At 40.7% G+C, this 26,133-nt stretch overlaps 2 protein-coding genes and 2 long non-coding RNA genes across 4 annotated transcripts; 1 reads left to right on the top strand and 3 right to left on the bottom strand.

Annotated features, from left to right (window-relative positions):
- Positions 1 to 14,962: 14,962 nt before the first annotated feature.
- On the bottom strand, positions 14,963 to 15,902 carry LOC125586313 (PLAT domain-containing protein 2). The gene is made up of 2 exons (XM_048756295.1): positions 15,698 to 15,902; positions 14,963 to 15,549 (listed from the first exon to the last, which is right to left on the bottom strand). Exons 1-2 carry the CDS (start codon positions 15,767 to 15,769, stop codon positions 15,073 to 15,075), a joined length of 549 nt encoding a protein of 182 aa, XP_048612252.1. The 5' UTR covers positions 15,770 to 15,902; the 3' UTR covers positions 14,963 to 15,072.
- Positions 15,903 to 16,122: 220 nt separating this feature from the next.
- LOC106374429 lies at positions 16,123 to 22,719 on the bottom strand. The gene is made up of 7 exons (XR_007322817.1): positions 22,096 to 22,719; positions 21,797 to 21,910; positions 17,757 to 20,214; positions 16,861 to 17,247; positions 16,665 to 16,784; positions 16,487 to 16,573; positions 16,123 to 16,402 (listed from the first exon to the last, which is right to left on the bottom strand). It is a non-coding gene; the product is annotated as an uncharacterized LOC106374429 (long non-coding RNA).
- Positions 20,357 to 21,789, bottom strand: LOC125586314. Its single transcript, XR_007322818.1, has 2 exons — positions 21,080 to 21,789; positions 20,357 to 20,937 (listed from the first exon to the last, which is right to left on the bottom strand). It is a non-coding gene; the product is annotated as an uncharacterized LOC125586314 (long non-coding RNA).
- A 725-nt stretch (positions 22,720 to 23,444) lies between the features above and the next one.
- On the top strand, positions 23,445 to 25,298 carry LOC106375168 (NDR1/HIN1-like protein 13). The gene has a single exon (XM_013815041.3). It carries the CDS (start codon positions 24,166 to 24,168, stop codon positions 25,030 to 25,032), a length of 867 nt encoding a protein of 288 aa, XP_013670495.2. The 5' UTR covers positions 23,445 to 24,165; the 3' UTR covers positions 25,033 to 25,298.
- The last annotated feature ends 835 nt before the right edge of the window (positions 25,299 to 26,133 follow it).

Raw genomic sequence — 26,133 nt, forward strand, 5'->3', positions numbered from 1 at the left:
TGACAGGTTATTACCGACAATATGTTAAGAGTTATGGAACAATAGCCAGGCCGCTAACAGACTTATTGAAGAAGGATAATTTTGAATGGTCGGCGCCAACTCAAGAGGCGTTTGAAAGGCTCAAACAAGCAATGGTCGAAGCTCCTGTGCTAGCTTTACCAGATTTCAACAAGCCCTTTATCATTGAATCAGACGCTTCAGGGTTTGGAGTAGGAGCAGTTCTGATGCAGGATCGTCGTCCTATTGCTTACTTCAGTCACGGGTTAACGGCAAGAGAACAACTGAAACCTGCGTATGGGAGAGAATTGATGGCAGTGGTCATGGCAGTGCTTAAATGGAAGCACTATCTTCTAGGGAGGAAATTCATTGTCCACACTGATCAAAGAAGCTTGAAATATTTGCTGGATCAGAAGGAAGTTAATATGGAATATCAAAGATGGCTGACGAAATTATTGGGTTTTGATTTCGAAATTATCTACAAACCAGGCTGTGACAACAAGGCTGCTGATGGATTATCTATAATTGAGCCTATGCATAGTACAGAAATGAATTCCTTATTGCTTTCGTTAACAATTCCCTCAGTGATTCAGTTACAAGACCTCTACAAGGAGATTGCAGACAGTAAGGAGATTCAGGAACTGATCAAGCTTGTTTCAGCGGGTACCTTGGCTAACAGACACTACACAGTGACTGATGGGAGACTTTGGTATAAGAAGAGGTTGGTTATTCCGAAGCAATCCGCCTTCATTCCTCTGATTTTATCTGAATGCCATGATAGCACGTATGGAGGTCATTCTGGTGTTCTGAAAAACAGTCAAACGTGTGCAGTTGATGTTTCATTGGGAGGGGTTATACAAACGTGTGCAACGCCATGTGATGGAGTGCAAGATATGTCAAACACATAAGTATTCAACGTTATCACCTGCGGGGTTACTACAACCATTACCTATCCCTCGGCAAGTGTGGGAGGATGTTTCTATGGATTTCGTTGAAGGCTTACCAAGTTCTCAAGGGAGTAATGTGATTATGGTAGTGGTGGACCGTTTCAGCAAATATGGCCACTTCGTGGGGTTAAAACATCCGTTTACTGCGGTCGACGTCGCCTCTAAGTTCATGACGGAGGTGGTAAAACATCACGGGTTTCCTAAATCGATTGTCTCCGATCGAGATCGCATCTTTTTGAGTAACTTTTGGAAGGATCTCTTTCGCCTCTCAGGAACAAAACTGAAGTACATCACAGCCTTTCACCCGCAAACAGACGGGCAAACAGAGGTTCTTAATCGTTGTATGGAAACGTATCTTCGGTGTTTTGCTTCTGGTCATCCAAAGACATGGCATAAGTATTTAGCGTGGGCAGAACTGTGGTACAACACTTCGCTTCATACCGCGTTGAAGGAAACGCCTTTTCAAGTGGTGTATGGAAGAGAACCTCCTAAGTTGTTGAGGTTTGAAGAAGGGTCTACGACTAACTATGATTTGCAGGTGGCGTTAAAGGAACGGGATGAGATGCTACTACAGATTCAACTACATTTGGCTAGAGCTCAACAACTCATGAAGACGCAAGCTGATAAGCATAAACGGGATGTGCAGTTTGCAGTGGGTGATCGTGTGTATCTTAAGTTGAAGCCGTTTCGTCAAAGCACAGTGGCTCGTCGTTTTTGTCAGAAGCTGTCTGCGAAGTTCTTCGGTCCTTATGAGATTGTGGAGCGTATTGGAAAGGTGGCTTATCGTCTCAAATTGCCAGAGGACGCGAAGATACATCCTGTTTTTCACATTTCGCAACTGAAGGCATCTTTGGGACAGGATCACGTCTTACAAGAGATACCACCTACTTGCACGGATTTGGAGAACTTAATATGGGAACCTGAAGACGTATTGGCTGCGAGAACGAATGACGATGGACTGATGGAAGTACTGGTAAAATGGAAGGGCCACTTGGATCATGATGCTTCGTGGGTGTTGCTGTCTGAGTTTCAGGCTTCTTTTCCTCATTACAAGCTTGAGGGCAAGCTTGCTCTCAATGGGGGGGGAGTATTGATAGGTTCAAATATACTTACAAGAGGAAGAAAGGGAAAGAAGTGGATTAAAAGACTCTAATGGAAAAAGAAGGTTTACGGTTACAGACTTGAAGAATAAACAAAGGAGTATAAATAGTCATCGACATGGTTGTTAGATCTTTATCGATTAAGTACATTGATGATTCTTAGCGATGAGCTGAGTCTACTCAGATGATAGAGTAGTTAAGATTCTCAGGTGATAGAGATTTCCATTGTTGTACTTATCGAGTTTACTATCAATATACATACATTTCCTCTATTATATGTATCTTTACTCTACCAGTCTCTCCTATGGAGAGTATCGGGTCGGGTCTGAGATCCGGAAGAGTCTCTCCTAGGATCGTGTTGTAAATCAATGTCTGGGAGATTTGTGTTGAAGTGTGGTTGCAATAATGTAAACTATCCGATCGAATAAAAGTGTCGTCTATGCACATTTGATAGAGTAATGTAAAATGAACTGATCGAATGAAATCATATATATGAACGTGTGATTGCAATAAGAAGAGTCAATGTCTTCATCTGATGTTTTAATCTGTTCATCTTTTGTCGCTTCCTCACGTTCATCTTGTATGATAGAGAAAAAAGACTCCTTACATAAAAAATATGCCGATGGCGTTGATTCTTTACATAGATTGGAAATGAGAAAATGACTAGGATAGCACTAAAAAAGTTTTTGTCACAAATATAATTTCTAACAATAAAAATAACAAAAATAGCACTTAATGTTTTATCAAAAGAGATAAATATGCATTTATACTCCAATGGTAAATTAATTTAGACATTAGGGTTTAGAGTTAAGGGGTGGAGTTTAGGATTTAGGGTTTAGGGTTTAGATTTTAAGGGTGGGGTTTAGGGTTTAGGGTTTAGAGTTAAGGAGTGGAGTTTAGGATTTAGGGTTTAGGGTTTACGATTTAGGGTTTAGGGTTTAGAGTTTAGGGGTAGGCTTTAGGGTTTAGGTCTTAGAGTTAAAGGGTGAGGTTTAGGATTTATGGTTTAGAGTTTAGAGTTGGAGAGTTGAGTTTTGGGATAAGATTTCAAATTTTGAAAAATAAAAAAAATTTAAATTTTTCAAAAGATAAAATGTTATTTTGGTCATTTTAGTTTTTGAAGGTTATTTTTGTGACATAAACTTAGAAATGTGTTCTTTGGAGATTTGCCTCCGGAAATCCAGAACACTCTACATGGGCGCTGAAATTACAACTAATAGAGCCGTAGATCGATGCACCACATGGTTTACTGAGCCGAGTCAAAATGGCTTCAAAAGTTATAGAACGAGTGCTTGTGATTCGTAATCTTTCTCGATATACCGACCGCTTGGATGCATCTAAGATGGAAACTGATAGAGAAGAATTAACAGAGTGCCCAAATTCTATTAATAAAAAAGGAATCTACGACAATGAAGACTACTTTTATGTTCATGGTTCTTGTTGTCGCAATGATTTGGTCTTATTCAAATGCTCAACCTACAGATCCTGAGGGATGTCTGAAGGCTTTTAGGAGCACCTCAACTGAATGTCTTGAAAGTATAAAGGGCATTTTACATGAACACATCCATGGGATTAAGAATTTAAGAGCATGTCACAACACAACGCTTAAAATATTCTTTTCAATTCCTCAAAAATTTAATATTGTTATTTTAATAAAGTTTTAAGTTTTTTTTTTGTTTTTTAAAGTGACCATTCATCATAAAACATTTAGCATATGGATATCTGATGGAGTTCCCAAAATATATAGTTTGAGAACTTAAATTTCTATATTTCTCTATTTTTCCTAAATTTATCATTAAGCTTTTATGTGTTCACAGTATAGCTCAAATATATGTTTTGCTAAATTAATATAAAATTAAACTTAAAATTCATGGGATAAAATTTGTGAAGCCAATTCCAGGGAGATGACAAAACACCAAATTCAGTATAATTTTATTTTAAATAGAACTTCCAAATAACATCATCCCACCAAATTTAATATTTTGCATGATAGTGTTACACCAATGTTTAACACTATTCATCACACCAAACACTTAAATAAATTTTATTTTTGTTTTTATTTAAGAAAATATTTAAATTAGTGTTATTAATTATTTCAAACTTATTAGAATAAATATATGATACTATTTTCTACTTTTATTTTTTATTAACAAAACTTAACATTAAAATATTATTGTGGGAACCGAAATTCGCACTGTCGATTTACGTTTAAATTAGGAAACTAGGAAAACCTTAATTTCCCAGAGGTCCCGGATCTCTGCGAGAACCAATGGCAAGTGACCAAATATATGTGGAAATCATGAAAAGATAACAAACAAGTTTAGAGAAAACAGTAGATCTTATTTCAAGTCCGCGTGAGAGCGTTGCGATTATTACAAGAGATCATAAAAGCTTTGGCCGCAAAGGCTGTCAGCGAGTTACCTAGTTCTAGCGGCCTAAAAGCTCAAACCTAGTTGACTCGCAGCTCGATGACAAAAGACGAAAAAAATACAGAAAAGGTTTTTGATTGATTTCGGACTGAACCTTATGAAAGGCTGCCTACGTACCCCTTTTGAGGATCAAGCCGAACGTAGTTCAAGAGTGAACCAAGAGATCGAACTGCTTATGCACGTTCGTCTGGTAATCGGGTGCCAATCATGGAAACAGAGCATGTCGAGAATAATGCCTCGGAGTTTCTAAATGCCGAGAGTTCTGAGTCTAGAAAGTTGTCTCTCGTGCCTCTCGTCTAGGACTCCTTATATACTCGCTCCTAGGTCGGTTTACGCTTTTTCCTCTTCTGCCCTTAAGCCGTCATAACTTAAAAATGGAGATATTCTGTTTTTCCCGATCATTCTAATTATCTTCGAATACTTCGTATTTATCCAAGGAAACTTGACATTTATCTTTCCTTTCGAACCAAGCAAAAACCGTCCTACGGTTTATGGGCTTTTGGTTAAGAAATCGTAAGTGGGTTTCGAGTCACGTCTTAGGTCTCTTTGGGCACTTGTTTGACTTGAAACGTTTATTACGGCTTCTTTCGATAAAAACGAACTTTCCGCGGTTTTTATCGTAAAGTTCGATTGATGACTTCAAATGACGAGAAACATGAAATGGGTTGGCTACGGTCTTCGGGAGATAGCATTAAAGAGTAGACGAGAATGCATGGATTCGTGTCGTATTGATTTTTAAGAAAGCACGGTCGCTACATAGCGACCGAGTCGTGTGCGTGCTCGGTCGCTACGTAGCGACAGAGCCATGTACGTGCTTGGTCGCTACGTAGCGACAGAGCCATGTACGTGCTCGGTCGCTACGTAGCGACCGAACCGTGTATGTGCTCGGTCGCTACGTAGCGACCGAGCCGTGTACGTGCTCGGTCGCTATGTAACGACCGAGCTTCGGGGAGAGCTCGGTCGCTACGTAGCGACCGAGCCGTGTACATGCTCGGTCGCTACATAGCGACCGAGCTTCGGTACGTGCACGGTGGCGACCGAGCTTTGGTGAGAGCTCGGTCGCTACGTAGCGACCATCTTTTGCGCTGGTTGCTATGCGGTAACCTTGTTCGCGTCTTTCTCCTATTTTTCGTGAATGTGTTTTCTCCGTAAGATTCTTCGTAAAAATAAATCTTTTTCTAAGATTTATTTTTCGTAAAAACGTTCATGCCGATTTTTACGAACTTTCAGACATTGACTCCGTCGTGACCGATTTTGACCCAACAGTTAGCCCCCAGCTTGTTAGAACCATGAGCTTCTAGCGCGAGGTTCTAGCGAGTGGTTTGGCAAGTTAGGCAAGTTAGGTGAGTTAGGCGGAATTTATGGTCGAAAATGTCTGTCGTAAGTGGTCTTCTCGCTCTTCTAAAAGTAGAACGCGATAAGATTGGGGCTGCGCCTTATGACGGCTGCCTACGTACCCTTGTTGATGGGATCAAGTTTTTCGTAGTTCGTCTTGTAGTTAAGGTTTGTATGACTAGTTTTCCAGCGAGACCTTTACGGTCTGGTTTTTATGTAGAGGTTATCAGGCGTGTTGCTGCCGATTGCATTTTATATGGGTGTAGAAGGAAGACTACGAGTTGTCATCTCGTAATCTAACTCTGTGTGAACTGCTATACCCGTGATCTGTTTTGAGAGTTTTCCGCAGTGTGTAAACTTGCGGGATTTCTGAAGACGCTCGAATTTTGGCAAAGAGACAAATTTTGGGATCTCGTATCAAGGTTTTTGATACTATGCCTAGAGATGTTAGAGACCATTGCGCTGGGTTTAGGGCAAGACCTAGTTTTACTCCTGGTTTTAGAGGGTGCGATGAATAATTCGACTTACGTATCCCATTTCAGTTTCATCCTGATTCCATACCGATTTAAAGTCCGCGATAGGTTCTCGGCTTATATGACTTGTATGGTTGGAACCGAGCATCTCTCCAAGGACAATTTTTAAGCCTCCTGGAAGTGCTGACCAAAAATTTTGGGTTTCTTTTATAGCGCTATTATCCTTGTGTCGGACGTACGAGAGTCATCTCTACGAGATGACTAAGTCTGTTTAGGACGTTAAGAGTTTGTTGTGATCAGAAACAAACTTATTGGTTAAAATTACCGTTTCGAGTCTTCGCGAAGGATATGTTTTGAGAAGATATTAGTGTGTATGACTGTCTGGTCTTCCAAGAAAGTGTTTTTATCGAGGAAGGAAATATCGTCGAAGAACGAATCTTCAGGCGTCTGCGACGTCTCGTGATGCTGAAGATTTGTTATTCTTTTGTATGCTGCGTTTCGTGCTTGAAATGTTCACGGGCTTGAAGATGTTTCGCGATGTTGCAAGTGATTAGTTTTAGCCTTGCGTTAGGGAAACATTCTGGTTTGACTACGGATGTTCGCAGCCAGAATTGTTGTTCCTGTTTGGATTTGATTTGTGATCGAGGAGTTAGGACCAAGGGGTCGCGTAAATTTGTCCCCGGAAAGAGGCATCCTCCTATACCGTGTTTTGTGTGGTGTTTGCCTTCCGAGATTTCTTTCGTGTCTATTTGAGGATGTTCCGTATAGCTATAGGAGCTCTGTTACGAGTTTTCCTTACATGCCGTATTTTACGAGTAAAAACAGCGGGATTAAAGTGAATCGTAGTATATGGAACTTGGTAGATTTTTGACAAGTGGAACCTTTCCGTTAACTGTTTGGTTGTTAGGACTGAGTTTTGTTATGACGAATTTACCGTATGATTCCCGTTTTTGGGTGGTACGATAATTGTTTGTGTTCTCTTTGTCGTATTTTCTGTTACTTTTGTTCTTGATTTTGCTTTGTCGCAAATGTTTTTGATGTTTTTCCGTGAGTCGGTTGGTTCAACGGAAAATGAGAGTGATGCTTTGATGCCTGAAGAATTCTCGTATAAAGATTTTTATACGAAACTTGTTTTATCAAATCGGAAAAGATCTTTATGACTTCAGCAAATCATCGACTTTCATTCTGAAGTTTGGCAGAGGTTTTCTAAACGAATGATTGCGATGATAGATGCTGTATAGTCTTTGAGAATATTTCCAACATGGTTTGGATCAGTTCCTATCGTTTAGACGAATCTCAGATTGTCGTTTGCTTTTAGGATGACCTTGACGAGACATCGCATTGTATGAATATTTTTCCGTATATTTCTACGAGAGTTTGCTTTGTCGAAAGTGTTTTCTTGTCGAAAGCGTTTTCTTGATCTTGACGAGATATCGCATTGTTTGAATATGTTTTTAAAGTATGGGAGTATACGAGTATAGTATACGCACCTACTCCGTCCCTTTTTTCTCGAGGAATAGAATGATCGACAGTCCGAGTCGGTTTGAAGACGACGCTTGGACTGTGATTTGGTTGTTTCCAGGTTGAAGACTTGGAATATGTCGGTTCCGAGAGAATTGCCAGAAACAAATCGGTTTTAAGACGACGTTCATGTCTCTAGTTTTTTCTCTCCTTAGGAAGCGAACTTGATATGCGTGGCGATCGTTTCTCGATTTTCGGAGAGTTTAGATCGGTTTGCAAGATCTGGACGTACAGTTATGGGACAATATATCGAGACAGGAAAAATCACCTAAGACTTAGTTCGCTAGACTATCCACCTAGGTTTTACGTTCCCTAAAGTTCTATGGCAGTCTCAAAGGCGTTTTTATTTCTTAGTAATTTCCTACGAAAACTCCAAGTCTGATTTCAAAAATTTTAAGTCGCAAATACCTTAGTTCTCTCGAAGATGCAGTTTTGTCTCTTCTCAGTTTTGCTAGCTCATTTGCCCTTCTCTTTTTGTGTCTGTCTGCCCACTTCGAATAGCAAGAATATTAACTTTTCATGCACTTCTCTCCTTTCCTGGCCGCGTTTTGGCTGCTGCCAATATTTCGGATTTCGTGATCCATGTTTCAATCTTAGTATCATTGGATTTGCGAAAATGAATAGGCATCTCGTCGAAAACTTTCTGGCGCTTAGGAATAGCCAGGGACGATCGAGAGATGCCAAGGATGATCAGTAAGACTCGCCAGGTGATGAAGTTTTGGCCACAGATCAAGGCGCGAGAGGACGGATGGTGAGACCATGGAGACAGGCGGTTGGGCGAATTTTGATTCTCGGATTTCGCTTCATCTTTTTCCTTATCCGATATTCTTTTTCTATGATCGTTGTTAGATTTTCGAAGGTTGTCATATGTTGCGAAAGTTTTTCCGAAAAAAATAATAGCGATCGACTTGTTCGCGGGTCGGTTGCAACGTAGCGACCAACCGAGTGGCTAGGTCGCTCAATACGTAGCGACCGACCGAGTAGGTTGGTTGCTCAATACGTAGTGACCGGCCGAGTGTCTTGGTCGCTCAATACGTAGCAACCGACCGAGTGGCTTGATCGCTCAATTCGTAGCGACCGACCGAGTGGCTTGGTCGCTCAATTCGTAGCGACCGACCGAGTGTCTTGGTCGCTCAATACGTAGCGACCGATCGAGTGGCTTGATCGCTCAATACGTAGCGACCGACCGAGTGGCTAGGTCGCTCAATTCGTAGCGACCGACAAAGTGGCTTGATCGCTCAATTCGTAGCGACCGACCGAGTGTCTTGGTCGCTCAATACGTAGCGACCGACTGAGTGTCTTGGTCGCTAAATACGTAGCGACCGACCGAGTGGCTTGGTCGCTCAATACGTAGCGACCAACCGAGTGGCAAGGTCGCTCAATATTTAGCGACCGACCGAGTGTCTTGGTCACTCAATACGTAGGGACCGACCGAGTGGCTTGGTCGCTTAATACGTAGTGACCGACCGAGTGGCTAGATCTCTCAATACGTAGCGACCGACCGAGTGTCTTGGTCACTCAATACGTAGCAACCGACCGAGTGGCTTAGTCGCTCAATACGTAGCGACCGACCGAGTGGGTTGGTCGCTCAATACGTAGCGACCGACCGAGTGGCTAGGTCGCTCAATTCGTAGCGACCGACAAAGTGGCTTGATCGCTCAATTCGTAGCGACCGACCGAGTGTCTTGGTCGCTCAATACGTAGCGACCGACTGAGTGTCTTGGTCGCTAAATACGTAGCGACCGACCGAGTGGCTTGGTCGCTCAATACGTAGCGACCAAACGAGTGGCTAGGTCGCTCAATATTTAGCGACCGACCGAGTGTCTTGGTCACTCAATACGTAGGGACCGACCGAGTGGCTTGGTCGCTTAATACGTAGTGACCGACCGAGTGGCTAGATCTCTCAATACGTAGCGACCGACCGAGTGTCTTGGTCACTCAATACGTAGCAACCGACCGAGTGGCTTAGTCGCTCAATACGTAGCGACCGACCGAGTGGGTTGGTCGCTCAATACGTAGCGACCGACCGAGTGGGTTGGTCGCTCAATATGTAGCGACCGACCGAGTGGGTTGGTCGCTCAATACATAGCGACCGACCGAGTGGCTAGGTCGCTCAATACGTAGCGACCGACCGAGTAGCTAGGTCGCTCAATTCGTAGCGACCGACCGAGTGTCTTGGTCGCTCAATACGTAGCGACCGACTGAGTGTCTTGGTAGCGACCGACCGAGTGGCTTGGTCGCTCAATACGTAGCGACCGACCAAGTGGCTAGGTCGCTCAATAGTTAGCGACCGACCGAGTGTCTTGGTCGCTCAATACGTAGCGACCGACCGAGTGGCTTGGTCGCTTAATACGTAGTGACCGACCGAGTGGCTAGATCGCTCAATACGTAGCGACCAACCGAGTGTCTTGGTCGCTCAATACGTAGCAACCGACCGAGTGGCTTGGTCGCTCAATACGTAGCGAAAGACAGAGTAGCTTGGTCGCTCAATACGTAGCGACCGACCGAGTGGCTAGGTCGCTCAATACGTAGCGATCGACCGAGTAGCTAGGTCACTCAATACGTAGAGACCGACCGAGTGTCTTGGTCACTCAATACGTAGCGACCGACCGAGTGGCTTGGTCGCTCAATACATAGCAACCGACCGAGTGGCTAGGTCGCTCAATACGTAGCGACAGACCGAGTGTCTTGGTCGCTCAATACGTAGGAACCGACTGAGTGGCTTGGTTGCTTAATACGTAGCGACCGACCGAGTAGCTAGGTCGCTCAATACGTAGCGACCGACCGAGTGTCTTGGTCGCTCAATACGTAGCGACCGACCGATTTGCTGCGCTTCCATTTTCTACGATTAATCTACGGTTTTTTCCGAAAGATATTCGGAAGAAGTACAGCTGCGAGCTATGTACCCGATTCGATGTGCTTCCTTTTTCCGCGATTAACCTAGGGTTTTTCTGCGCGTTTTGGTAAAACCCTTATGCTTTGAGACTTCTTTAGTTTGGTAATGAGCCAAACTTACGGGGTTTGATAAAATTTATAGTTTCTCTTTGCGTTTAGACAGAGAAATCGCGAGCTCGATTCGTTGCACTTCCTGTGACGAAGAGTCGCGGCTAGGTTTTCGATTTTCTCAAGAACTGTGGCGTTTGCCGTAGGCGCAGTGGCGGCTGGAGTTGTCTTACCAGCCTTATTGCAAACTACGATTTTGTCTTTCGTATTTCCAGACATTGTTTTGATCAAGCGTTTTGCGGCTATGAGTTAGAGTAATCCGTCGCCCCCCCTCCTTCTAGCGCTAAACTGTGGGAACCGAAATTCGCACTGTCGATTTACGTTTAAATTAGGAAACAAGGAAAACCCTAATTTTTCAGAGGTCCCGGATCTCTGCGAGAGCCAACGACAAGTGACCAAATATATGCGGAAATTATGAAAAGATAACAAACTAGTTTAGAGAAAACAGTAGATCTTATTTCAAGTCCGTGTGAGAGCGTTGCGATCATTACAAGAGATCATAAAAGCTTTGGCCGCAAAGGCTGTCAACGAGTTACCTAGTTCTAGCGGCCTAAAAGCTCAAACCTAGTTGACTCGCAGCTCGATAACAAAAGACGAAAAAAATACAGAAAAGGCTTTTGATTGATTTCGGACTGAACCTTATGAAAGGCTGCCTACGTACCCCTTTCGAGGATCAAGCCGAACGTAGTTCAAGAGTGAACCAAGAGATCGAACTGCTTGTGCACGTTCGTCTAGTAATCGGGTGCCTGTCATGGAAACAGAGCATGTCGAGAATAATGCCTCGGAGTTTCTAAGTGCCGAGAGTTCTGAGTCTAAAAAGTTGTCTCCCGTGCCTCTCGCCTAGGAGTCCTTATATACTCGCTCCTAGGTCGGTTTACGCTTTTTTCTCTTCTGCCCTTAAGCCGTCATAACTTAAAAATGGAGATATTCCGTTTTTCCCGATCTTTCGAATTATCTTCGAATACTTCATATTTATCCGCAGAAACTTGACATTTATCTTTCCTTTCGAACCAAGCATAAACCGTCCTACGGTTTATGGGCTTTTGGTTAAGAAATCGTAAGTGGGTTTCGAGTCACGTCTTAGGTCTCTTTGGGCCGTTGTTTGACTTGAAGCGTTTATTACGGCTTCTTTCGATAAAAACGAACTTTCCGTGGTTTTTATCGTAAAGTTCGATTGATGACTTCAAATGACGAGAAACATGAAATGGGTTGGCTACGGTCTTCCGGAGATAGCATTAAAGAGTAGACGAGAATGCATGGAGTCATGTCGTATCGATTTTTAAGAAAGCACGGTCGCTACGTAGCGACCGAGCCATGTACGTGTAGTGACCGAGCCGTGTACGTGCTCGGTCGCTACGTAGAGACCGAGCTTCGGGGAGAGCTCATTCGTTACGTAGCGACCGAGTCGTGTACGTGCTCGGTCGCTACGTAGCGACCGAGCCGTGTACATGTTCGGTTGCTACGTAGCGACCGAGCTTCGGGGAGAGCTCGGTATTGGGATCAAAATCGGTCACGACAGAATCAATGTCTGAAAGTCCGTAAAAATCGGCATGAACGTTTTTACGAAAAATAAATCTTAGAAAAAGATTTATTTTTACAAAGAATCTTGCGAAGAAAACACATTCACGAAAAATAAGAGAAACACGCGAACAAGGTTGCCGCGTAGCAACCAGCGCAAAAGCTGGTCGCTACGTAGCGACCGAGCTCTCACCAAAGCTCGGTCGCTACGTAGCGACCGAGCACGTACCGAAGCTCGGTCGCTACGTAGCAACCGAGTGTGGGAACCAAAATTCGCACTGTCGATTTCCGTTTAAATAAGGAAAGTTAGGAAAACCATAATTTCCCAGAGGTCCCGGATATCTGTTAAACCACACGCCAAGCAATCAGAACACGCAATTAAAAACGAAAAGAAATAAAAAATTGTAAAAGAGAGCAAAAGGAGTTTTATTCCGAATCCGCGTATGAGCGTTACAACAAGGTAGAAGCCTTGGCTACGAGAGCTGTCGGCGAGATTCCTAGTTCTAACAACCTAAGACTGCAAAACCTAGTTGAGTCGCAGCTCGAAATAACAAAAACGGAAAGTTGCCTAATTGCTCTAAATGCTAAGTTTGCTCTGAGAAAAGTCCTCATGTGCCTCTCACCTAGGACTCCTTTATATACTCGCTCCTATGTCGGTTTACGCTTTTTTCTCTTCTGCCCTTAAGCCGTCATAACTTAAAAATGGAGATATTTTGTTTTTCCCGATTTTTCTAATTATCTTCGAATACTTCGTACTTATCCGCGGAAACTTGACATTTATCTTTCCTTGCGAACCAAGCATAAACCGTCCTACGGTTAATGAGCTTTTGGTTAAGAAATTGTAAGTGGGTTTCGAGTCACGTCTTAGGTCTCTTTGGGCCGTTGTTTGACTCGAAACGTTTATTACGGCTTCTTTCGATAAAAACGAACTTTTCGCGGTTTTTATCGTAAAGTTCAATTGACGACTTCAAATGACGAGAAACATGAAATGGGTTGGCTATGGTCTTCGGGAGATTGCATTTAAAGAGTAGACGAGAATGCATGGATTCGTGTCGTATCGATTTTTAAGAAAGCACGGTCGCTACGTAGCGAGCGAGCTTCGGTGAGAGCTCGGTCGCTACGTAGCGACCGAGCTTTGGTGAGAGCTCGGTCGCTAAAGCTCGGTCGCTACGTAGCGACCGAGCCGTGTACGTGCTCGGTCGCTATGTAGCGAGTCGCTACGAGCTTCGGGGAGAGCTCAGTCGCTACGTAGCGATCGAGCCGTGTACGTGCTCGGTCGCTTCGTAGCGACCGAGCTTCGGTGAGAGCTCGGTCGCTACGTAACGACCGAGCCATGTACGTGCTCGGTCGCTACATAGCGACCGAGCTTCGGTGAGAGCTTGGTCGCTACGTAGCGACCGAGCCGTGTACGTGCTCGGTCGCTACACGGCTCGGTCGCTACGTAGCGACCGAGCTTCGGGAGAGCTCGGTTGCTACGTAGCGACCGAGCCATATACGTGCTCGGTCGCTACGTAGCGACCGAGCTGCAGTGAGAGCTCGGTCGCTACGTAGCGACGGAGCCGTGTACGTGCTCGGTCGATACGTAGCGACCCTTGTTGGAGTCTTTGCGTCGTGACCGATTTTGACCCCAACAATTATATCTTAAAAATAGCAAAAATATATAAATTAATTTTCTATAAGTTAATAATATTAAAATTTTATTTTTATATCAATTTTGTATTTTTAGAAATGAGGTTAATAATTAATGCATATTATAATAGTTTTGTATTATACAAGTAAAATTACAACTAACATACATATATGTCATTTTAAAATAATATTTCAGATTAGTATTATAGTTTAATATATATATATATATATATATATATATAATTATAATTAAACATTATTTTCTACAAAAAAATTTATAGTAATATTATATATATTATAAATACAAATATATAATATTCAAAAATAAATAAATGATTTATGCTAGTATAATTTCATATATGAAACATTTATTATTTCACTAATCATTTATAATGACTACATTAATAAAATTATACACATACTGCTACTGTTTTATAATCGGGTATACAAATCAAGGCACATTATATTTTTACTCTCGTCCTATTTCTTTTCTTCAACAATCTAGAGCTAATTTTGTCATCTCTAGTTTTTCTCACCATTGTTATCGTTTAATTAATTTTCTTGTGGATTTTACTTCAATATGATATGTTTATAATCCAACCTCCAGTTTTGAACTTTAAACCTATAAAAAGTGAATAATCTTCTTAAAAAGACTTGATTTTACTGCATAATTCAAACCCACAATCGGCCGTCTTTGAAAAGGGCCTTGAACCAATATATTTGTTTCTTGTTAATGAGATCCGACAGACAGCCATGTGAAGACGTGGTCCTGCAGATCAAACTTAAAGATCCATCACTTTAATATGTAAATGATGATTTAGTTCATAATGAAAAGGTCTAGGGCCCTTTGTTTGTGTTTGGTAAAGATTTGACATCATCATAATATTCTAACTTTGCCCGTTTTAGTTTATCAATACTATAAGAGAAACTAAATTACATTACCAAGTGATTACCTCTTAATGGGCACCTCTTAATCCCTCAAAATATACTCTTAATTCAAGATAATCATACAGAACCGAAAAACTGAATTTTATTCGATCAATAATTTTTCTTTATTAGCATCACACGTTCACACATAGAACAAGTCTCCAAGACACACATCATCCATTGATTCATTGCTTCATACAATCCAAGAGAGAGACTTCCGGATCTCAGACCCGACCCGGCCGACACTCTCCCTAAGCGACACAGGGCAGTTATTCCTTACAGCGGTGAGCTCATACGGTGACGTATCAGTCGCAAGCCATTGCTCAACTTCGAAGCTTTGCTGAGAGCACGTAGCGTGAACTCCAGCCGTCGTAACCTCCACGTAGTTAACATACCAACCGTGGTGGTCGCCGGAGCCGTCGGAGGTAAGATTCAACGAACAGACTGGGCTCGGAAGACACGGCGCTCTCCCACTGAAAATGTCGAGATTACCCCTCTCGAAGTAGTTGTAACCTGGTCCCATTAGCCCACCCCATGCCTCTATGTTTCGGATCCCTATGTAGTCTCCGTATTTGTCGTAGATCCTAGCGCTTATGATCGACTCAGTGCCGGCTTTCCAAATGGAACCGGTTCGGAGGTAGAATGTGTAGACACAATCTGGTTCATCGTCCTGAAAAATCAAGAAAACTATATAAATGTTTTGTTATTTTCAAGAAAATAATGTTTTCAACTAGACCAAAGACCAGAAGTTCCAAAGACAAATAGGAGGACAAAAAAATGTAAAACCTAGTGCTGATGATGAGATTTAGGGAGCTTACGGCTGATGAGATGGAGGAGACGGTGACGAGGATGAGGAGGACGGAGAGAAAAAGAACGTCACGGCGAGCCATCGTTGGAGATATTAAATGTATGAACTAGAGAGAGATCTGATCTGTCCGACTATTAATAAATTTGACTTGGTGTTTCAAGAAAAATGGTAGTTATCGTCTGCTTTTTGGAGCAGGGGTGTGTGTTGACGTGGCGTGTTTGGTCAGTGTGATGAGTGAAGAATATCAGACCTTGATTAACCCCGGGTTCTTAGAATGGAGTTATTAGCGGAAGTTAAGAAACGGTTTCTTAACTTCCGGTAAGAACCCTATCCTAAGAACCCCAGATTAATCATGCTCTTAGAGCATCATTAACCCACAACCCCATTGGGTCTCTTACTGAATATTTTACTAATTAAATGTAATTAAGAACCTTGTTTAAGAAACACATTGATTCATACTCTCCAGTGGTAGTTTCTTATTTAGGGGTTCTTAAAAAAATGTTGTTTTTTGTTGCTCAAAAAAAACAAAACCAAATCGTGAGAAAATCCATGCTTGTCTGAAACAGAACAAGATCATGGAAAAATTCCTATCAATGAACTTGCAGTCTTTCAACAAAGTACAAGCCACTAAACAATCAAACTTTACAAGAGCATAGCCTGCAATCAAAGGAGCAGTGTCTTCTGAAGTTGACTTCCTCGCACTAAGAGGAACGGCCTGCAATCAAACAACAACATTAACAAGGCTGAAAGAATCTTAAATGTTTTGTGTAGAAGTAAAAACATGAAGACATCTTAATACCTGAAGAGTGCATTGAGATAGCTCTATGACTCCGAGTGCAGGACTTAACCATCCATGCCCTTGTTCATTGTGGGGTATAACCGCCATCTGCAAGAAACTCACAATATCATCATAAAGTTCAGGGTAACAACCTTTCATATTATCAGATAACAATGTGCTAACAAAAAAAAAACAAGACCTTCATTAAATCTTCAAGGAGACGAGGTGCAAACACTAAGACACGCCTGAAATCACTTTGCAGAGATGGAGACAAAACTGATGATTCACGAGTTAACTGTATATGTATCAAAAGCTCAGCCTGTTACAGTAAAACAAAAGAGTTAGCATCTTTTCAAAATGTATACAATACTTATAATGTGTAAAAAGAAACCAACCTTGATAACTGCAGGATCCTGTTTCTAAAACTTAGCTTCATCTTGCTTCATTTTCTTAGGATCCAGACTTAGCTCGCTTTTGACATAAGTAAAGAGTTTCTTCAGAGATTCATCATCAGTTTTACGGACTGGAATCTCTGTGTACTCAGCTGCTTTGATGAAATGTCCATGACTTTGCTTGTAGCCAAAGAGGGTTTCATTAACTCATAATACGCTTGACGAGTTTGAAGCTTGATGTAGTTCCCGGTGTACTTTGATGATCTCCAGAGGTAGATGGAGGCGACCACTAGCGGCAAGAGAATACATAAACCAACTGTAAACAGAAACAGTAGCCCACCAGATTCTCCGTTTAAGTTTAGAATAAACTGAGGAAGAGCAATTCCCAGCCTGCATCAATCACATTTGCAAGAGTCTAAGTTTTTAAATATGAGACAAGAAAGACTAATGCAAAAGCCTCATTCTACACTGTTATAACATCTAAAAGGTAAACAAAAGATTGAGAGGCGTAAGAGATGATTACTTGTCTGCCATCAGGATGACCATACTTCTCAAAGTTTTCACGAGATAATGGATCAGTTAAAGCTTGGTAAGGTTTAGCTATTGACTTTCACGAGATTATGAACTCACAATTAAACCATAATACACTTCTAAACTCTTAAGACTAAACACTCCTTTTTATCAACTGAGCTAGTCATCTACGCACAATTCATAAGTCTAGTTGAATGCACACTAAGTCACAAAGAGGAACAAACTATGAAATCAACCAGGAGCTACAACGTTTCAATTCAAAGAAGAATTAAAGATGCATAAGCGTTCAATCTGCAAATAGAATTGAATAAAAGTTGAATTACAAAAGAAGTTGAATCTGCCGCTAACAAATCAGAATCAGAACAAACCTTGAGGTCCCATATCCTTCTCAACCTTGGCCTGCATCTCACGAAGAGCAGCAGCTTCATCGTCAATCTCTTTCAATCGCTTCTTCTTCTCATCCAACTCCTATTGTTACCAACACCAAATCAATCAATCCATCCAACTCCGACGTCTGGGATTTCTCCACCGTATACCTCGTGCTCCTCTTCCTCCATCGCCTCTCTCTCTCTCTCTCTCTCTCTCTCTCTCTCACCTTGACGAGTGGCTCACAAGAGACGTCTCTTCTGTTGCCTAATTAAGGCACGTCTCTTATGTTAATTGCTATTTTCCATTTTTTTTATTCTTAAATAAATTAAAAGACGCAACTAAGAGACTCCGATAATGATGGCCTTAGAGCAACATTATCCCTAACAACCCTAATGGGTTGCTTAGTCACTTTTTTAGTACTAAATATGTGTTAAGCAATTTTTTTAAGAAACTTCTATTTTTTGTCCTCCAATGCAAGTTTCTTATTTTGGGTTGCTTAAAAAAAATTGTTTTATATAACATAAAATTTATTTATTGTATAAAACATATTAAAAGACAACATTTATAACATAGATTTTAAAATAAAAACATAAAAAAATAATCGAGAATAATTTGAAACAAACATTCGAGCTCAATTGTTATCTTCATCACATCCAAATTGACTCCATACATGTTCAACCAAATCAGCTTTCAGTTATTGATGCATTTGTCTATCACGAATTTTAGTTCGAACACCCATCATATTGGCGATATTTGTAGGGATATCTGTAGAAAAGTTGAGATCCACATGTGAACTTGTGTTGTCTTCTCCATGTAGGAACTCGGAAACATCAAATTGCGTGTATCCATCTCGTTCGTCTTCTACTATCATATTATGGAGTATGATACATGCTCTCATAATCTTCTCAATTTTGACTTTATCCCAAAAAAGTGATGGATTCTTAACGATGGCAAAACGAGCTTGCAAGACTCCAAAAGCACGCTCGACATCTTTTCGGACAGCTTCTTGGCGTTGAGCAAATAAAACTGCTTTCGGCCCTTGTGGTATTGAAATAGATTGGATAAAAGTTGCCCATTTCGGATAAATACCATTGGTGAGATAGTAAACCAAGTGATACTCTCTTCCATTGACAGAGTAAATCACTTGCGGAGCTTGACCTTTTATTATTTCATCAAAAACAGGTGAGCGATCAAGAACATTGATATCATTTAAGGTACCTGGAGGTCCAAAAAACGCATGTCATATCCAGAGATCATATGAAGCAACCGCCTCTAAAACGATCGTTGGTTTACCCGAACCGCGAGAATATTGTCATTTCCAAGCGGTGGGACAATTCTTCCACTCCCAATGCATACAATCGATGCTTCCAATCATCCCGGGAAATCCATGATGCGCTCCAATATCAAGTAGACGTTGAAGATCAGCCGGTGTTGGTCTTCTTAGGTACTCATCGCCGAACAAAAAAATAATTCCTTCTACAAAATTCTCCAAACATGCCCGAGTTGTGGTTTCACCGAGTCTGAGGTATTCATCGACCGCGTCAGCTGCCATACCGTATGCCAAGAGCCGAATAGCTGCTGTACATTTTTGGAGTGTAGAGAGACCGAGCCTTCCAAGACCGTCTTTCTTTTGGCGAAAAAATGGAACTTTGTTCGAGAGTCGATCAACAATGTGCATGAACAATGGCATGTTCATTCGAAAACGTCGTCGGAATAAATTTTCAGGATACGTTGGAGTTTCACTGAAATAATCATTCCACAAACGTATATGACCTTCTTCACGATTTATTTCGATATAAATTCTTTGTTTTCTTTTTTTCTTTGCTTCTTTTTGAATGGTAAGTTGCTCCAAGGTTTGATCAAAATATTGATCAAATGCATCATCAAATGAGTCATCTAAATTGTTTGATGAAGATGCCATATAACCAGAGGTTGAAAAAAAAAATAAAGAGGGTGAATCAATGAGAAATTGTGAAGTTGTTTTGTGAGAAGAAGAGATGATGTGAATCAAACGTTGTGTTGTGAAGTTGTATTGTGAGAAGAGGGTGAATCAATGAGTTTTGTTTAGAAGTTGTATTGTGAGAAGAAGAGAGATGTTTGGTGAATCAATGAGAAATGTGTGAATGATAGATAATGAGTTTGGTGACTTTATATAGAGAATGCAAATGTTGGGTGAGTTTACATGGGAGACACAAACCATTCCGTGACCATACATTACAAACCATGTGACACAAGACTCCAAACCAAATTATACATGTGAGACACAAAAGAGAAAAAAAAATTTATACAAGTGACAGAAAACTTCAAAAGCGTGACACAACCACACTAGAAGACAACAACATGAGTACTCCTCCTGACTACTGACCCAACCGTGATAGAAGACAACCACTCCCCGTGACAAAAGAAGACAACAACATGAGTACTCCTCGTCTCTGTTAACTTCGCGTGAAGCAGAGCCTGCACAATCATAGAAAACATTATCATACATGTATGAAAAATTCCACAATCATAGAACAAGCCGAGACAATGAGATTATAGTAACTCCACAAGTAACTCCAACAAGTAAACCAGAACAATGAGATTAACTAAGGACAGCAAGTAAGACATACATTAACTCCATTTAAATTAAGAAACACATACATTAACTCCATTTAAATTAAGAAACACATTAACTCCAACAAAGACAGCAAGTAAAACAGAACACTTACAACAAGAGCAACTTAAACATAAGCTACTTAAACTAATTTGTTACTTAAACTAATTAGACAATAACTCAGAAATGAGTTTTTGCTTCAACGCTTCCTCATACTCAGCAAGTTATTCTTTAGCAATGAGATTCTCTAGGAGCCTCATTTTTTACAGTTTTTCTTTCATTGCTAAATCCTCCTTCTTTATGCTCCACATGGTCTGAAAGCCATCCAAGTCCTTCCCCTCTACCATCGTCCTCTTACCACGGGCTTTAGCTGCCTTAACACCTGTGGGTCGATTGGAGACTTGTCCAGAAAGCAGACGACCTCTGCTCATTTCCCACAACGGGGTCTTTGCTCGTGTTCAACCACGAGCTGATGAGCTGAACATCATCACTGGGCGTCCACGTCCTTCTTTCTTTACATTTTTCAGACGCCTCTTCACCATGACTATCTAAGACAGGAACTTGTGGCGATGATTGTGAAACACTCTCTGTAAAGTTACCAAAGGGAACATTTTGTTAACTATTGAGTAGTCCAACAAAATTGGAATTCTCTTTAAATGGATTAAAATCCATTTCTTCTGTCAAAGAAGAGAGAAATAGAAGATATGGAAGAGAAGGAAAGAGTTTTACAGCGAATGATGTTGAAGAAAGAGGAGAAAGAAAGAGTTTATAGAGAGCAGGATCAACGCATTTAAGAGCACCAACCAACTACACTATCATGTGTTTAAGACAAAGCGGTAAACACATTCATTACGGGAAGAGAAGAGAGAAACAAAAGCGTTGATGGATGGAAGAGTAGAAGAGAAAAATAGAAGTATGAACACTTTGTAGAAGAGAGAAACAATAGCGTAGAAGAGAGAAACAAAAGCGTTGATGGATTGAAGAGTAGAAGAGAAGAAGAGAAGTATGAACACTTTGTAGAAACCATTACAAAAGCGTTGTGTTTAATAGAGAGAATCAAAAGCGTTGTGTTTAATAGATCGACCCAACCAAATGGAGTTGACATTTATCTAACACACATTTAATAGAGCAGACACAACCATAAACTTAAGCTAACCAAACCATTTAATAGAGATTTTTGTATTCAGAGCAGACACAACCATAAACTTAAGCTAACGTGACCATTTATTAATCTAACCAAACCATTACAAACGATTCATTTCAGACCAGACACAACCACAAACTTAAGCTAACCAATGTAAAAGATCAAAGAAATATGGACAATTCCTAACCATAAACTTAGGCTAAGCAATGCTAACCAACGAATGTAAACGATCAAAGAAATATGGACAATTCCTTTTTATCAAACTTTCAAACAATGTAAACGATGAAAGAAATATGATTTACCTGTGTTTCACACGAAGTGATTCTCTGTCGAGCAGAGCTACCGAGAGACAGAACCTCCATGTATCTTTTCCAATTATTCGACGAGCCTCTATGTCTTTTCAACGAGCCATCCAACTCCCAAAGACAGAAAAAATCATGAAAGAATCAGAGGTCGCAGATATAGTAATCACCAAATATAAACAAACACAAGATACAAATCACCAGACACAAACCAACACAACAAACAAATCAAGCAGAGCTACTGATCTAAGATATGCATGATTTGAAGATTCAGACAAACAGAAAAAACGTAGCTTTACTTTTCCAACTCGAGGAGAGCTACCGAGAGAGAGGTGGAGCAAGTCTATGTCGAGGAGAACCGTCAAGAGAGAGAGAGAGAGATGGTATTGGAATCATCGAGGAGAGATGTGGAAACAGAAGCGCAGAAGTCGAGGAGAGACGAAGAAAGAGAGGCGGAGTCCTCGAGGAGACCCACCGAGAGAGACGCCGATTGTGTCATCGAGGAGAGCTGTGGAAACAGAAGCGGAGTAAGCGAGGAGAGATGACGAAAGAGAGGCGGAGTCCTCGAGGAGACCCCCTGAGACAGACGCCGATTCTCTCATCGTCGAGGAGAAATCGAGAAGGAGATCCAGAATCGGCGACTGATTCATCCGGCGCGGAGAAATCAATCACGCGGTTTCGGAATTGAAACCGTCTGATTTCAGAGCTTCGTGAGAGAGATAGAGATGAAAGAGACAGAGAGTGACGCGTGTCCCATTAAGCGACGTCTCTTGTATCGATTAATTAAGCGACGCCTCTTCCATTAACATTTATTTTTCTTTTTTTTTAAACCAAATTAAGCTAAGCGACCGGTGTAAGCGACCCGAGTAATCCTGCTCTTTAAGCATCTTTATAAGGGATCCTACAAGCACGTCGTTAACTCGGCCGAGAGGTCGACATGAGTTGTCAGATTACAAAACTACTCCTTGGGAATACTTAATTTTTGCATTCAATACCTTTTGGGGTTAAATAGTGTTTTCAACATGTTTCACGTGGACACAACTAATTTTGTGTGCTTTTTCCAAAACTTTCGGCTGTATAAAATTGTTGGCCATATGAAGATACGATTTTCCTTTATATTTTCATGTATCACAACACCAATTTTTTTATATAAACTATATCAGATTTTAAAAACAGAAGAATACTATTTCTTTTTCCTAACATAAGAACTAATATTAATTTTATTTTTAAAATAATATAGATATATAAATTTATCTATGATAATGTTAGATTCGAAAGATAAAGTTGAGTTGAAGATACAAAATTGTTTCTATTAAAAAGTATTTCTTTCTATCCGAATAAATTTTCCTAAAAATATTGTGTTATTTTTTATATTATTCATGGAATTTATACGATGGTACCCATGACAAACTGGCTCAACTGGAAATGATCCGAAACACTTGTGTTAAAAGTCTCCAGTTTGAATACGTTTAATAATTTGGGGAGGGAATTTAGAAAACGGAATTTGTCTCCGGCCCTGGGGATTAGTCGGACTGTAAGACTCGGATTACCTTCCGGTCTAAAAAAATACATGATGGTGTTGTTTTGTTTGATGGATGTATAATTAATTGTATATACCTAATTATTGAGTTTTTCTTTGGTAGGAGAGTGCAAATACTCTATCTTTTATAAAATATTACGTACATTGATTGATTGATTGATTAAAACTAGTCTCAATGTTGTTTCAATATGAAAAAAATAAACATACCCACTCATTCCTTAATTATGAACATTTTTTTTTTGTAACTGGTAATTATGAGCATTTTGTAATCGATTACACATGAAAACATTCTTAACGAGCATGAGACTAGAACTTGCCAACAACCAAAGCTTAGAGCATTTTCCGATTTGTCTTTCACTCTCTTAATATAAGTTCACATCTTAGATATTTAATATCTAGACCCTTCACGAGTATTCTGATTTTTTCTTTCACTGCCTTAATTTTTGTTTCTTTATTTTAATCATAAGAAACAGTATTAGAAATATACCAACTGATGCAGATGCCCTAATAAGTCTTGTTGTAAGGAGATGATTAATTCGTCTCAGAATATTGGTTGTGAAAAGAACCACGTCGTTAATAACGTCTTCTTTAATAATCATCAAACTAGATTATAGTTTATCATAACAGAAAGAGAAAACCTGAAGGTGAGTTGGCTAACTCTAAATAGCAAAATCTTCTCCAAGCCAACCAAAAGTTTGAGTAATGCAACAACAACCACTTACTTTTCCCATGCAAACCCTAATTTTCGCATCATCTCTCAATTCTCTCTCGTTCGTGCTCCCTCTAAGCCAATCTCCACCACACATCCTGTAACTCCCACCTTTCTCCGATGGAGGGGCCACGGCTTCCTCCTTCCGCCGCCTTCCATGAATCCGACGATGACAAATCCGACGATCCTCCTTCCGCCTGGCACCGTCCAACCTCGAGTCTCTCCGCATTGCCCTCTCAAGATCCTCCACCACACCATTGGCGTAATCATTCTCTTAATCTCTCTCCAATCCTGGCGACACCTCCGCGGTCTCTCCCTCCTCCCCATTCAATCCCCGAGCTAGAGACCTACGTTGTCCAGGTACCGAGAGATCAAGTCTATTGGACTCCTCCTCCTGAACACGCAAAATACGTCGAAGAACGCCGTAATAACCCGGAGAAAAACAAAAGGAATGGGTGCTCTAAACGTATTATGTGGTTCTTTATCATCTTGATCTTTTTTGGATTCATCATTGGTGCAATCACCCTCATCCTTCACCTCGTTTTCAACCCCACTCTTCCAGTTTTCGCAGTCAAGAGATTAACGGTAAAACCTAGTAATATCGAGATCACGTTGAGAGCCGAGAATCCGACGTCTAACATGAGGGTAAGCTATATGATGGAAAAAACCGGAATGATTTCATTAACGTACAAGAACAAGAGCCTGGGACGCGGGAAATTCCCAAAGATGTCCCAAGCGGCGTCTGGATCCGACAACGTCAATGTAAAGCTCAATGGGTCGACCAAGAACGCCGTTATGCCACCTCGGGGATCAAAACAACCGGTGAGTTTGGTGCTGATGATGGAGCTAAAGGCGGACTATGAAGCAGGACCAGTGAAAAAGAACAAGGAAGTGGTGGTGACTTGTGATGTTAAGGTTAAGGGGTTATTAGATGCCAAGAAGGTCGAGATTGTGTCGGAGAATTGTGAGAGTGAGTTCAAGAACTGACAGTCATATCATATAAGGTGATTGCGTCGTTAGAGTTATAGTGTGCTGTAATGATTTATACTTATGATGTAATGTTCAATTGTTTATTTTTAATTTGTTCTCCAAATGTCTTTGTTCTTACACTATTGTTGAGCGACAAAAGAAAACTTGAACAAGGACACGGTAGACAGAGATCAAGCTATTCCATAGATTACACGAGGATTTCGAGGATGTGAGCCTATCTCATATTTTTCGGAATAGGAATGGCCAGGCGGACGTGTTAACAAAAGAAACAAGGACCAAAAGCTATATTTTTTTCATATATATCAGATCCGGTTACACGGAAGTGCTCTTCGAAAAATCGGCTCGTTTGAATACCACTTGATCTAGCGTAAACGGGTAGCTGACAAAAAAAAAATAAAATAACGCTTCTTGTTTCTTTTATGTTGTATCTTTATTTTGGAGACTACATATAAAATTAGATTATTTGGAATTTATGGTCAATCAACTTTTGACATCGTCAATGAGTCCATCTCGATATAACTGGGCCTGACTTTAATTATTACGTTAAAGCCCGACTCCTAATTCTTTGCTCAAACCATAATGTTACAAATACAAGTATCCATCTACTCATCCATGCAGCTACTCTCAAGAGATATGGTTGAATCTGACTCGAGGTCTCCTGCTCTCCCGATTCACCTCTCAATGGAAAACATCAGTGAGTTACTGCCTGACAACTCTCGACTGTTGCTAGAGCTCTATCTCCTGAGATATAGCTTCCAAATGATTTTTTACTCAGTTTGGAGAGAAAAGAATAATCGGACGGCATGGTGCTTCACCAACTCTGGCCTAGCTACACGATAGGAGTTTAAAAAAAATTGTGTTATGTTTTACAATCTTTATTTCCAGTAACTTAGTCTGTAAAAAATAATTTTTTGTAAATAAATTTTACATATAACCCCTTTTGGACATAAAAAATCGAACGAATTTTGTAAAGGGTTGTAACACTAACACTTTTCAGAAAATCACTCATCTTATTAATATTCTCGTCCAGATATGTTTAACTATAGAATTCTTATGGAATCTTGTGTATTAGTGCTGATATAGATCATCCATCCTAAT

Source organism: Brassica napus, chromosome C4, assembly GCF_020379485.1.
Source record: "Brassica napus cultivar Da-Ae chromosome C4, Da-Ae, whole genome shotgun sequence".
Taxonomy (NCBI): domain Eukaryota; kingdom Viridiplantae; phylum Streptophyta; class Magnoliopsida; order Brassicales; family Brassicaceae; genus Brassica; species Brassica napus.